Here is a 13,176-nt window from a genome sequence, read left to right on the forward strand (position 1 = left end):
GTCCTCCAGGTGCTTCAGACTGGAGAACACCTATCAGACTGGAGAACACCTATCATCCCTGACTATTGGCTCAAGTCTATGAGAGTTGTGGTTCAAACATAGGAGGGTGCTCTGTTGCCCACCCCTGAAGCATGCAAAAAGTGGGTTCCAGTGAGGAGGAGGGGGGAGAGGGAAATACATTGTGCGGCAGGAGTCCTGTGGTGTTGACAAGCGTGCCATGAGATGTCAAAGATGCTTTAAAATTCTGAGCAGGGATAGTTGAGAAAGCGGTGCATTCTTATGCAGACTGACCCAGCCAGCACCTCCCAGCCTAATGGGGATACAGAAAGACAGCTCTGAGTTAGATCTGCAGCCCACCTATCCCAAAACTGCTGAGAGTGACTGGAGCATCTCCCTAGAGGTTCAAGCAAGATTCTGCCTCTGAGCTAAGGATTAGTTATGCCACAGCTGTTATGCATGGGGGGGAGGGATTAAAAAAATTAAAAAGTGCCCTTTGAGGGAAAATAAGTACAGAATCTCTCTGCTGATGGAAGTCTTCACCTGAAACTAGCTGCTGACCCACCACTCATTTCATTAACTCTCTGCTATAAGGAACAATCTCAAGACCACATCTTTTAAAGGTCATTCAAAACCACAAATCAATGGCACAGTCCTACAGAAAGATAAGCTAGACATGCACATGGTGGGCATGTTGTGGGCAGAGCTGGCTGGAGCCGGGGGTCAGACAAGATGGCCCAGGAGGCCCCTTCTGACTTGCTCTGGTTTGCCTTCATCCCAGAAGAATTTGTTCTTCCATGCTTCCTTGAAAAATTCAGGTCTGGCGGGTGGCTGATTAAAACAAGCATGTGTGGTGCGATTGTTTCTGTTGCTAGGCGCATCTGGGAAGGGAAATCCAGTGGGTGACGGATGAGTGGTTTCAGCACGCTGAAAGTGGCTTCTGCATTCTCAAATTCATAATACGGAGCTGTTTCTGAGCATTCCTTGCACAAGGGCATTTCGAGATGCAAACGCACCCCTTCTGCCAACTCTGTGCAGATGGTTAGCCTTTCCTCGGTTTCTCCATCCCCTTTTTTCAGACATCCATTGTTGAAGTTAAGTTCAACAGTTAAAACTGATCCCCATTTCCTCTCCGGTTTGGCCGTCTCTGCACAGCCCTCTAAATTCCACTCCAGAAGATAACAGTTGGCACTGAAAGCGGCTTCCATGGGTCAACAGGATTCAGCCATTACAGCTATAGGAAGAAGCCACTCCACCCATTCTGATAGCTCTGCATTAGTCACCACTTTGTACACCTTGAGCACAAATCAAGGTGTGCGAAGTCCTAAATGGGTAAGGGCCCAGGTACCTAAAGAAAAAGTTTCTCCCAGTGCTGACCATCCTGGGATTGAAGTTCAGCTGGGGTGATGCTGCTTGTGGTTTCCTTCAAGAATGTGGCCTGTGAGGTTACCACACACAGCAGGGCCTTTTCAGTGGTGGCCTCCCAACTCTGGAACTTTCTTCAGGTAGAGATTCAGCTGTCCCCCATTCAGCTGTCATTTAACTACTAGTTGAAGAGCCATTTAAAAAATGGTTGATTGATTGATCACACTGATGGTTGTGTTGATTGTATTGATGATTTTTGTTGAACATTTGTGATTTTAGAGTTGTGATTTTAATGCTTATTTTTTGATGATCTGTGTTTTGTATAGGTTATTACTCAACCTGGGCTCTGTATTACAGAAAGTAAATAAATGAGTGGAATATAAGGAAAATAAATGTTATAAACGGTCTTTTCTTTCTCTCTGTTCCCACACACACAAGGAAAAAGAGCTTGAAGCAGGACTGCAGAGGGCAAGATGGAAGCAAGAATGCAGAAGGAACTCAGTGGCTAGGTTTGCATCAGTTTTAATAGGCTTACTTCTGAGTAGGCATACATGGGACTGACCTGCGCACCAATATCCATGCAAGGCTGTAATCCATCATCATTACATTTATACCTGGCCATTTTTCCTCATCCAAGGAACCCAGGGCAGCTGAGGCAATCCTCTTCTTCCACCTCTCCACTTCATCCTCACACCAACCCTGGGAAGTAGATTAGGCTGAGAGTCCGTGACGGGCTGTGACCTTCATGGCCAAGGGGGGACCAGAACCTGGATCTCCTGAGTCCCTGTCCAGCCCTCTAACCACTATACCACACTGCTCTTGGTGCAGTTTGATAACGCTACTGACCACACACACACACACACACGCATGGTCACTGTCTTACTTCCAGCATGGGGGATAATGGGCTAAATGCAGCATTTCTCTCCTCAAATTCTAGGAAATTATCGTTCCCTTCCTGAGAACTGAGTCCAAAGTTGTTCTTTGCAGGGATCCAAGGCAAAGCAGAGCCCTGTCCGCTTCCCTTGGATTGACACACCTTCCCTCCCTAATCCTATAAATCGCTCTATGAAATAAAGGAAACTTGGCACTGCCGATCAGTCACAAACAACCCAAGCAGCAACGGACGTTGGCAACACCGCAAAGCAAGGGGAAGGCCGTGCCCGGCTAGGCTGCTGTCTCACCGCATGACAAAGTCCGCCCGATCGATCTGTCTGCCACAGTTGCTCTTCTTCAGAATGCCGCCATTTCCGACCACCGAGCATTTCTTCAAGGGCAGCTGGAACGGGGTTGCCTGGGAACAGAAAACAAGGCCAGTTTGTTTGGGCGACTCCATCACAGCTTCATTTTGGGGGGCTGGTTCCCCCCCTCCATGTTTTAAGGAGAAGGGTTTGGAAAGCACAGTGGAATGGGAAAATAGGTAGACTTTTGCCGGAGCCCCTTCACTAACGGTGAGAATGAATTACCAGGAGTCGCAGTGAATCGCCTTGAACCCAGTGTTTATATTGGTGAGATCACCCAGGCCCCTCCTGTTACTTACAGCAGCATGCTTCCCACTGCCAACTACACGGTTTTAGAACAAATACAGAGTGTTTTATAGTTTCTGAGTCATGTGGGCCCAGCAGCTGGGCAGTTGATGACCAAACGAGAGGAACACAGTCAGAAGAAGGGGGAAGTCTGCAGGGGGGACTCAATACCGTGGCATCTGATTGCAGGATATTAACATAGGTGATGACCTATAAAGCCCTAAACGGCTTGGGTCCTGGCTACCTGAAGGAGCGCGTACGTCCATATATGCACGGCCGCCCCCTGAGATCTGCAGGAGAGGCCCTTCTCCGGGAGCCCTCCGTGAAAGAAGTTAGGAGGGTGGCTACTCGGAGGAGGGCTTTCTCAGCGGTGGCGCCCAATCTATGGAATGCGCTCCCCAGAGAGGTCCGCCTGGCACCGTCGTTATTTGTTTTTCGGCGCCAGGCGAAGACCTTTTGATTCAAACGTCATTTTAATTGCTAATATTATTTGCTTATTTTATTCTTTGGCCAGGGCGACTCATTTTATATTGTTAATTCGTTTGATATTTTTAGTGTATTATATTTTAATTGATGCTTTGTGAGCCGCCCCGAGGCTTCGGCGAATGGGGCGGCATAAAAATTTTCTAAATAAAATAAAAAACATAGTGATCATGGGATTATTGGGAGGGTTGGCATGCAAATGAAGGTGATGGCCGTGCTGTTAACCTGGCAGCCTGACCAGTTCTTACTGATCAGCAAGACAACAGCCCTGGCAGCTTCTTGGGGAAGCCATCAGGTCCCACTTCTTGAAGTAACAGCAAATGCCAAACAGTAACCTGGCCTGGAATTTTTGGGTGCTTCCTGAGAAAGGGGTGCAGGCATTTTTTAACACAAAGACATATAAGCAACCCTTTTCCGCCAGGATGTATCGGAATTTTCCCAACACTCTCAACTGTGTTGTGTGTCTTTTTTCCTTCTCTATGAAATAAATAACCTAAGGTGCATTTGTGGGCATGTCTGGGCGGAAATCTGCCCTAGAGCAGGGGAAGCAGGAGGCTCCTAGGGAATGGAGCATCTGTTTTGAGCTTTACAGGTGTCCATGCTGCTGAACTTCCCATAGGTTCGCCACTAACGCTGAGAGTTGCAAGACCTTTTTCTGTCTAAACATGCCCAAGATCGAAACCCCAATTCACATTTTCTTATGCAAAACCGCCTGCATCTAGACTATAAGAATTAGGAGTAACCGTAGCAGTTTTGGTACTTTTCTGCTCAGTTCTTATTCTCGTCGGAATACGTATTGGTTGTCCTTCAGCCTTAGCAGGTTACAATAAAGCCACAAATTCACTGAATGATAGAATAACAAAACCACAAGAAGTGCAAACCCAATAGGGCAGGTTAGAAAGTCACATACTGAGCCACCAAGCCGTACAAAAACCAAGTCACAGGCATGCATAAGTAAGAGTTTTCATGTGGCACCATGGGAAAAATATAGATGGTGCCAGATACACCTCTCTGGAAATAAAATTACAGAGGGAGGGAACCACGACTAAATCCGCCCTGCTTTTTTGTCACCTATTTCAGAGGGTGGAAGGACCCAGAACAGAGCCTCACAGAATAATCTCAATATAAAAGCAGGAAAAGGTAATCTTTTATTTCAGTTTTTTTCCATTCTGATGGAGGGAGGTCATAGGAGGCTGAAAGGGAGAAAAGGGGTGCAAAACTTTCCTTCTCTGAACTGGTTAAGGATGCAATTCTAGGCATATTTAGGCAGATAAGCTCGTACAGCTCCTGGCATTTCTGTCAGTCAGGATGCTAGCTGGGGATGCTGGGAAGTGTAGATCTTTCTTCTTTCTAAACATGCCTAGGATTGCATCCTAAGTTAATTCATCATAGGATCAAACCTGAACTGGGAGACACAGCAAAGTACAACTCCTAGGAACTCTTGTTTGAAAAGACACTCCTGAACATAGAATAAAACACCGTAACTTTCCAAACTTCAAACATTTAGAACTAATGATAACCACCTTGAACAACCTATGCTATTGGAAAAATACCTGGAATAGGCAATTCCTTCCAACCCTGAAATTTTTTTTGCATATCTTTAATGGCCTTAGCGTAGAGGGCCATCATAATCTGAGGCTGAAAGGATGACAAGGCTGATATAAGGTGCACCTCAGTGGGGAGAGCATTCCAGAGTTGAAGGGACACCACCGAGAAGGCCCACTCACTGTCCTTCCTTTGGAGTGCACAGAGGCCCCAGATATTAACCACAGTGTCCAAGGGACTGCAGTTAGGAGAGAATGTTTCCTTGAAATTAGAGCAATAGTCCAAATGGTATCAAGCCACAGCAGCTTGATAAACAGGCAGCCTGAAAAGTACCTGCAGGATCAGGCTTCCTCCAAGCAAAGCAACTTGGACTGCCATTGAACAATGACTCTTCCCCAGCAGGAAGTTCCTCTTTGCTCCATCTAACCCGACCTGGCTCAAACGTCACAACCACTCACAGCTTCTCAAACCGTGGACTGTTGAAAATGGAGCAGAGGCAAGTGTGCTGGTCAAGACCACCAGTCCCCCCACTGCACCCAGTCGGGGTGACAGGTCCAGAACGGGGGTTGCAATCTGCGTGGTTCCTCCCGCAACAACCTACAATTCTGGGTTTGGACATCGCAGTGGGTAAGCTTCGATCCTGCGTAGTTTAGCTCTGCGGGAGGGTGTGGGCATCCGGAAGCCAGCGTGCTCACTCCTGCTCATTGGTTTGGAGGCTCCCATTGGTTTGGAGAGCATGGCAGAGGTGGTTCCCCAAGCCAGCAGCTATGCTAATTCACAGGTGCGCTCTAGGGTTCAGATCAGCATCTGAAATCCCCATGGACTGCATGGGGGACTTCAGCGGTGCTCTGCCTCTAATGCCAGAACAGGTCGCCTGTCCTTCTCCACCCAGGACCCAAGAAAGAGGCCGCTTCCGTTTGATCCCTCCAGGATACTTCTCAACCTCATTAAAGAACTCCAAAACAATCAGTCAGTACCAGAGAAGCCAGCTCCCCATGGTTTCCTCCGAAGGCTTTCTTTAGGAGAGGGAGTGCTTCCAAGCCTTTCCTGCTATGACTCCCCCCCCCATCTTTGCCCACGTAAATATGCCCCCAGGAGGCTCAATAACTGGTACCCCTAATCACGCCTTTCAGCTGCAGCCCCTGCAGGGCGCGCCCTCCCACTGGCAGCTACAAGAGAGACACACGCCGTTCGCTCTTCTGCACGCAAGCAGGCAACCTTGGAAGGTAAGGGCTGAAGCACGCCTGCAAAATAGCAGGGGTTAGCATTTTCTGCAGCAATCTGGAGGCAATGCCATTTGCCACCTCTGAAGTGCACGGCATTTTTAGCCTACACAGTTTCCTTCAAGAGCCCGCCCTTGCAGTAATTCAGGGATGAACAGTCTGGCCGCGTAGGGTGGAAACAACTGAACTGCCCTGGCAGATCGGAAAGGATGGGGTACAGCTTCCGTTCTTCAGTGACGCAGTATCTGCAGCACCATGTTTCAGTGTGTTCATTCTTTGCCAGCTGCCAGATTTCCTTATCTTGCAGCCAGAACATCTTGAAAGGGGGTGGGTCACAGCTCAGCCCTGGAACACCCATGCTCCCTGCAGAAACCGAACGTTTAAACGCCAGCATTTATTTATATTTGCATGCTGCCATCCCGTCAAGGCAGGGGTAAGACACATATTAGGGGTTCCTTATCCACTGCAGCCTTTATTCTGTGCTTTATAAGGTTTCCTATCCATGGGGCTGAATTCCATGGACCCCCAAAATGGGCTAGCCACCATGGATAGCTCCTGTGAAGTTCAGAATAAAAGCTGAAGTGGACAGGAAGCCCCACCAACTCAATAATGTTGTTTTCCCTACCATTTCTGCATGCCCCACATTCGAGTCCAACATTCTGGCTCAGTCTTCCCTACCCACCCACCCTCAGGATGGGTTGGAGATCCACCCCGATCATTCCCAGGCAGGATAATGAGGCTGCCTAGGCAGGCTGGGTGTTGCAGCCCGACACATCTGGAATGCAGCTGGCGGCTGTGATTCCAAAACCACCGAAGGGAAGGCCAGGGGTGGGAAAAGACCCAGCTCTCAAACTGTGGGAGCTCAAGCTGAGAGTGTGCACAGAGCCTGGCTTGGCAGCCCCTTGGACTGACTCAGCTGAAGGCCGATTCTCCCACTCAAGGGACCCAAAAGTAATATGGACTTTCCCTGAAGCCATTGCCATGTTCCAGCATGTGGAAATCTGGAATCTAAATGGCTGCGAACCACCCAGAGAGCTTTGCCTATTGAGTAGTACAAAAATGGAACGAATCCAATCAGATCAAATGTAACTTGGATACTGAATGTGTGATGCATCCAGAAAGCATTCAGGGCAAGCCTGATCAGGCTTGCGGAAGCCCTGAGCCACCGAGTCGCTTCTGTGCCGACACAAAACTAACCCTACAGTGACATGCAGGAACAGGCAAGAATGTTGTGTCTTTGTTTTGTTAATCCACTTGTTTTTGCCATGACTCCGGGCTCATCCCAACGCCCCCAAGCACTCCTCTTTTGTTCCTGGGGCTTCTTCCTCAGCTGAACTCAAATGGAGTTCCCCAGCATTTCCTTTACTTTTGTGATGGCCATTTGTGTTTGCCTGTCACTGCTTGCTGGGGGGACCTGCCTGCCGCTGCGGCCCAAAACCTCTGCCTCTGGTGTGTTGCTCTGTGCCCCTTCTCTAGGGCTGCTCTACAGATGAAGCTGGTGCAACTCCTTCTAGACCGTCTGCAAGGGCAGGTGAGGGTGATCTGAGCACAGGCACGTCCAAAGTTCTGGTCTTCTAGATTTTTGTCCATGGGCCACAGGATCACTCTCTTGGGATGCTCAAAGCAATCACACCGTTAACGGTTTTCAGTACTGTCATTTTCCCTAAAATTTAAACAACGCAGAAGGAGCGTGTACGTTCGGCAGGTATTCTAGTAAAAAACAAACAAGTCTGGATACTATAACTTTAAATCACAAAGTCCAACCTGGGGGCTTCCAAGCTCCCTCTGCCCCACAGTGCTGAAACTGGCGGAGATGGTCTTTGCTCTCCTGTCCTTCAGCTTTCTTTTTGACAGTGCTTTGTGGGGTGCAGGGGGGCAGCTGCAGGAGGCTCAGCATTGTTCATCTTGTGGCCTCTACACTCCCCCCTGCACTGCACCTCTGTAAGCTTCTGTATAGTCCAAAGTGCCTGATCCTGCCTAATCTTGGAAGCTAAGCAGGGTCAGACTGGGTTGAAATCTGGATGGGGGACCTGAGTCCAGCACTGAGTGGGCAGTTGGGTCTGATGGTCTGTTAGGACCCTTCCAACTGCCTGAGTCTATCGTCATACAACATGCTAAATTAAACCAGTGCTTAGGGCAACAGAACATTCTGGTGCAAATGACCTCCTCAAATTAGCCTAACTTGCAGAAATTTCTGGAAAGTTTTCCAATTTCCAAGGAAGGCCTTGTGGTCACAACTGAGAAGGCTACAAAGAGAACATAACGGAACCAGCTTTGCTGGTTCCTAGTTGGCTTCTGGGACCAGTTTAAAGTGTGAGGCGTTAGCCTGGGCCTGAAGGTACCAGGATCATCTGCTTCCATACCCATTTGCTGGGATCATCCTTGGAATGCCTGTTCAAGGTGTCCAAGAGGAATCCAGTGTGGGGCATGTCATTGGCTGGTGTTTATTTGCTAAACAGGACTTGCAGGCTGGGACCCTGGTGCGGGGGAAGGGAAAATGTGGCCCTGTCAGGGCCCTGATCCAAATCAGCCCTCCTCTGCAGCTTCCGCAACCTTAGAGAAGGGGCACAGATGAGGTTCCAGGTGAAGGCGATGAGCTGAAGGTGGGGAAGAAAGATGCTCCAGTTTCCTTTGCTCCCAACCCAAAGTACACCAGGTAGACCTTCGACGGCTGCTTTACAGGTGGGGAGAGTGAGGGTTGCCTCCATGTTCTTCCTGCCCTGCACAATTGCCTGCACCCCTCCAATTCCGGAAGGTCGTGGCAGCCACACTGCATTGCTGAGAGCCATTCATCTATTTCAGCTGAGCTGAACACCTTTCCAGTAAACTTGCTAGGATGCCCTTCACTTCTGCTTTCATTTCATTTAGCACGGAGACCTAAATGCATTTCAAAGACATGTATGCATCCTTTACAGTACTTCCACAGCAGAGCCCCCTGAAAAATGTTAAGCACACCTTTGAAACCTGCAAGTTTGATTAATATTGTATGTGCAGTTGGCAAACGTTTCTTGTTACAAATGAACCTATGAAATGATTTTTTTCACAGAAAATGAAGCACTAGGGGGAAAAGTCCACTCATATTGCTGGTCCTTCCTCTTATGTTTTAATATTGGTTCTTAGCTAGTAAAAAATAGCACTGAGCTCAAAGACCTGTGTAATATATTTTTTCAGAAGGTTCAAATGTAGAGATGCCACTTAAATAAATGGTGTTTGATGAGCAGTCTATTTTATCCGGCCACGTTACAATTATATGTCAAGTGTCAAACCTTTAATGGGGAGCCTTTAATGGTTGCTCATAAAACAAGAAAAAGGGGGAAAAAAGAACAGAGTTATAGCAAAAGGCATCAGCAAAGATTTGTATCCACACACATAAAACTGTGTGTTAATCCCCAGGACTCCAGGATGGTACTGAGCAATCTGTTATTATTTGTTGTGATGGGTCTCATCAAGTGGTCTCTGACTTATGGCAATCCTCTGAATGATGTTCTCCTAAATCTCCTGTCCTTCACAGTCATGCTCAGCTCTTGCAAATCCAGGGCTCCGACTTCCTTTGTGGAAGCCATCCATCTCATGGTTGGTCTTTCTCTTCTTCTGTGTCCAACTGCCGCTAGCTTGATGGTCTTCTCCAGAGAGTCTTATATTTTCATGATGTTCCCAAAGCACAACAGCATCGGATTTATCATTTTTGTTCCCAGGGCAAGTTCTGGCTTAATGTGATCAAGGACCCCCTTGCTCATCTTCCTTTTGGTCCAAAGTATTCACGGAGTTCTCCTCCAGCAGCATGTCTCAAACACATTGATTTTCTTCCTGCCATCTTTCTTCACTGTCCAGCTTTCACATCTGTATATCAGGAATACAACAGCATGGATGATCTTGAGCTTGGTCTCCAGTAAAATATCCTTCCACTTGATGAACTTTCTACTTCCTTCATTGCTGCCCTTCCAAGTCTCCATTTTCTTCTAATTCTGGGACTGCAGTCTCCATTTGAATGGATAACTAAGCAAAGGCATGCAAAACCTCCCACAATTTCATGTCCTTCCCTGTTGACATCAACATTCTGCAATTCTTCTGTAGTCATGAAATCTATTACTGTACACATCATAAAAATGTAGCCCAGAAGAAAAAGATTGTGTTTTAGAGTACCACCCTATGCACACAGATACCGTGGCATGTCCTGGCAGTTGCCTGGAGAACTCTGGCAGTTCTGGGTCTTTTTTTTCCTGTCTAAATATGCATAAAGTTGGGCTCATGAAAGCAGTCATTCTAGAGAAGTGTTATGCATGTACAGAGTGAAAAAGCCCTTGTACTCTATGATTAATGATGATAATGTTAAGTGTTATTTAATAGATACTGTTCTACAGTAACCACTCAAAAGTCCAGAGGCTCTTTTTGTGACATGTATAGGTTTCTCACTGATATGCTTGTCTTCCACAGAAGGGGACCTGACCTTGATGGAGGTTCCCATCTTTGTGAGCAGGGCCTTCTTCCCTGGGTCTGGGCAGCAGGAGTCTCTGCTGGAAAGTGGTTTACAGTGGTTTGCATCCTTCAGTGTACCTTCAGCCAGAAAGGGTAGTTAGAGGCATCCGCGCAGCTGCAGCAGCACCTGAGAGCCAGGTTTCCTTGCCAGGACTAAAGGTCTGATCGCATCCTCTGTGTGCTGGAAGTGGAGCACTGGTGCCTGGAAAATGTTCCAGTGGCACAGCAGCAATGCAGGCATTAGGAGCTGGTCCGTGTGCTGCACCCGGGACAAGTTGGGTGTTTGGTTTGTGCATTGAGTCTTGCCTAGCAGCTTCGTCGTGATCATTGCTGGGACTGTAAAGGCTCATAGCTAATTACTGGAGGTACTGCAATCAAAGGGGTTATCAAGACATCTGCCCCAGCTGAGACCCTCCCAAATAAAGTCTCCCCTGATGGTGGGAGGAAGATAATGTAATATACGAGTCTGAGCTACGGTCAAGTGATTACAACCACTTCTTTATGAACAAGTGCATCATCCTATGAGCCATGTCTGGTTACCTGTACATCTTTGAATCTCAGGGCAATTAATTGACTGAACAAGCACTCTCAGTTGAACAAACAAAAAGTAAATCCAAACATCCTGGTGGTGGGCCAGTAAATGAATGGAAATAGTTGCTTGCAGGAATCCAAGAACTCTGCAACCTCTAGTAGTGGTCAACTTGTGGCCTGCAACCCCCATCAGGCCTAGCCAGCATAGCCAGTAGTAAGGGATCATGGGAGTTGTAGGTCAGAAGCCCTTGGCTATTACTGCTTGCCAAACAAAGATGGTTGTGAAGTCTTTTAGAGTATGGATCCCATCAGACAGCTGAGCTGCACTGAATTCTCATTGTTTGGCGAGTGCAAAGGCAAATAGTTATTAGAAGGGTTCCATTTGCTGAACAGCTCCAAGATAAACCAGAAGATGATCTTCCAGATCCAGAAGAATCTGGACAGACTATGGAAGTGGGCGAGGGACAACAGGATGGCCTTCACTGTGGATAAGTGCAAGGTCTTGCACTTGGGGCACAGGAATGGTTGTCATAAGTATAGGTTAGGGGACAAGTGGCTGGAGAGCAGCACTTGTGAAAGGAATCTCGGGTACTGGTCAACTGCATGAGTCAACAGTGTGATGTGGTGGTCAAGAATGCCACTCTTGGTTGCATAGCCAGAAGTATGGCTTCCAGAGCGAGAGAGGTATTGCTGCCACTCTATACAACTCTGGTGTGCCCACAACTGGAGTATTGTGTTCAGTTCTGGGCTCCACATTACAGGAAGGATAGAGCCAGGTGGGAATCGGTGCAGTGTAGGGCCACAAGGACGGTGGCTGGATTGCAGGGAAAGCCATATGAGGTGATACTGAGGGAACTGGGTGTTTTCAGCCTGGAGAAGAGGAGACTCTGAGGGGATCTGTTGGTGACGTATCGGTACATGAAGGGGTCATGCAGAGGAGGGTTGAGACTTGTTTGCCCCTGCGGATTTGAGCAGGATGCGCTCCAATGGAGCAAAGCTCAGGGAACCAAGGTTCAATTTGGATGCCAGGAAGTATTTTCTGACAGTTTGGACGCCTGGGGTATGGAATGGGCTTCCAAAGGAGGTGGCTGAAGCCCCATCGGTGAGGGTGTTCAAGAACAGGCTGGACATGCACATAATAGGCATGTCATGAGCAGAGACAGCTGGAGACGGGGGTCAGACTAGATGGCCTTCTGACTTTCTCTGTTTCTATGAGAGCTGGTACAGTACTTTGGTGGCAGGATACAGAGCTTTATGGAGGTGGATTTTCTGACAATGGCAAGCAGGGATGCTTCTAACCATGTGACTGCAGCCGAACAAACAACTTAGCTGCACTGCATGAAGGAATTTACTTGCTACTTGTTAAATGCCACTTTAAATGTTTTTTGAATGGTACTCACCTCTTTTTAATGTTTTTTCCCTTTCCCCTTCATTTTATAGTAGGCAGTTACAAAAATTAATAAATAACAGCACCTTTTTTATGTTCCGTTAACATTTTCATTCTCGCTGAGAAGTCTCCCTGATGCTGTACAACAATTCTCAGTTATCTTCCTTCACATTTCAGCAAAAGACTTGCATGTGAAGTGCCTGGAAGGCACACAGAACAAAAGCTGCTACTGATTCTTCGAAGACTAATTAAAGACGTGGCAGTGGGAGGACTAACTTCAAAAACTCAACTTGCGGCTTTTGATAAAAAGCAATGCAGTTCAGTATAGCTGCTGCCTTGTGACAGCAAAATATGGAACGCTTTCAGCTCAGCACTAATCCGCAAGCCCTAACACACACACACACCTAACACACACACACACACAGGGGGCGGGGGGTGGGTGTGAGTGCCAATCCTTATGCAATGGAAAAATGAAAAGTCATGCACAAGAGGGATGTCTGTGTATGCTCAGGGGACCTGAGAACACAAAGCATATTTAGAGAGAGGGGAGGAGGAGAGCTTTAAAACCTTGAAAGAAAAGCTGCACAGCAGAGGGTTCCTGTGGAGAACGGAGGAAGGGGGCGTTAACCCAGAGGCAAAGAAGCAG

At 47.6% G+C, this 13,176-nt stretch overlaps 1 protein-coding gene across 1 annotated transcript in view; it reads right to left on the reverse strand.

Annotated features, from left to right (window-relative positions):
- The window catches only part of ST8SIA1 (ST8 alpha-N-acetyl-neuraminide alpha-2,8-sialyltransferase 1), a 78,077-nt gene that overhangs the window by 33,027 nt on the left and 31,874 nt on the right, over window positions 1-13,176 (reverse strand). The window contains exon 3 of the mRNA XM_044452161.1: window positions 2,544-2,653. Coding sequence (XP_044308096.1) covers window positions 2,544-2,653 — 110 coding nt within the window. The remainder of the gene's footprint in view (window positions 1-2,543; window positions 2,654-13,176) is intronic.

Source organism: Varanus komodoensis, unplaced genomic scaffold, assembly GCF_004798865.1.
Source record: "Varanus komodoensis strain SLA01 unplaced genomic scaffold, ASM479886v1 scaffold70, whole genome shotgun sequence".
Taxonomy (NCBI): domain Eukaryota; kingdom Metazoa; phylum Chordata; class Lepidosauria; order Squamata; family Varanidae; genus Varanus; species Varanus komodoensis.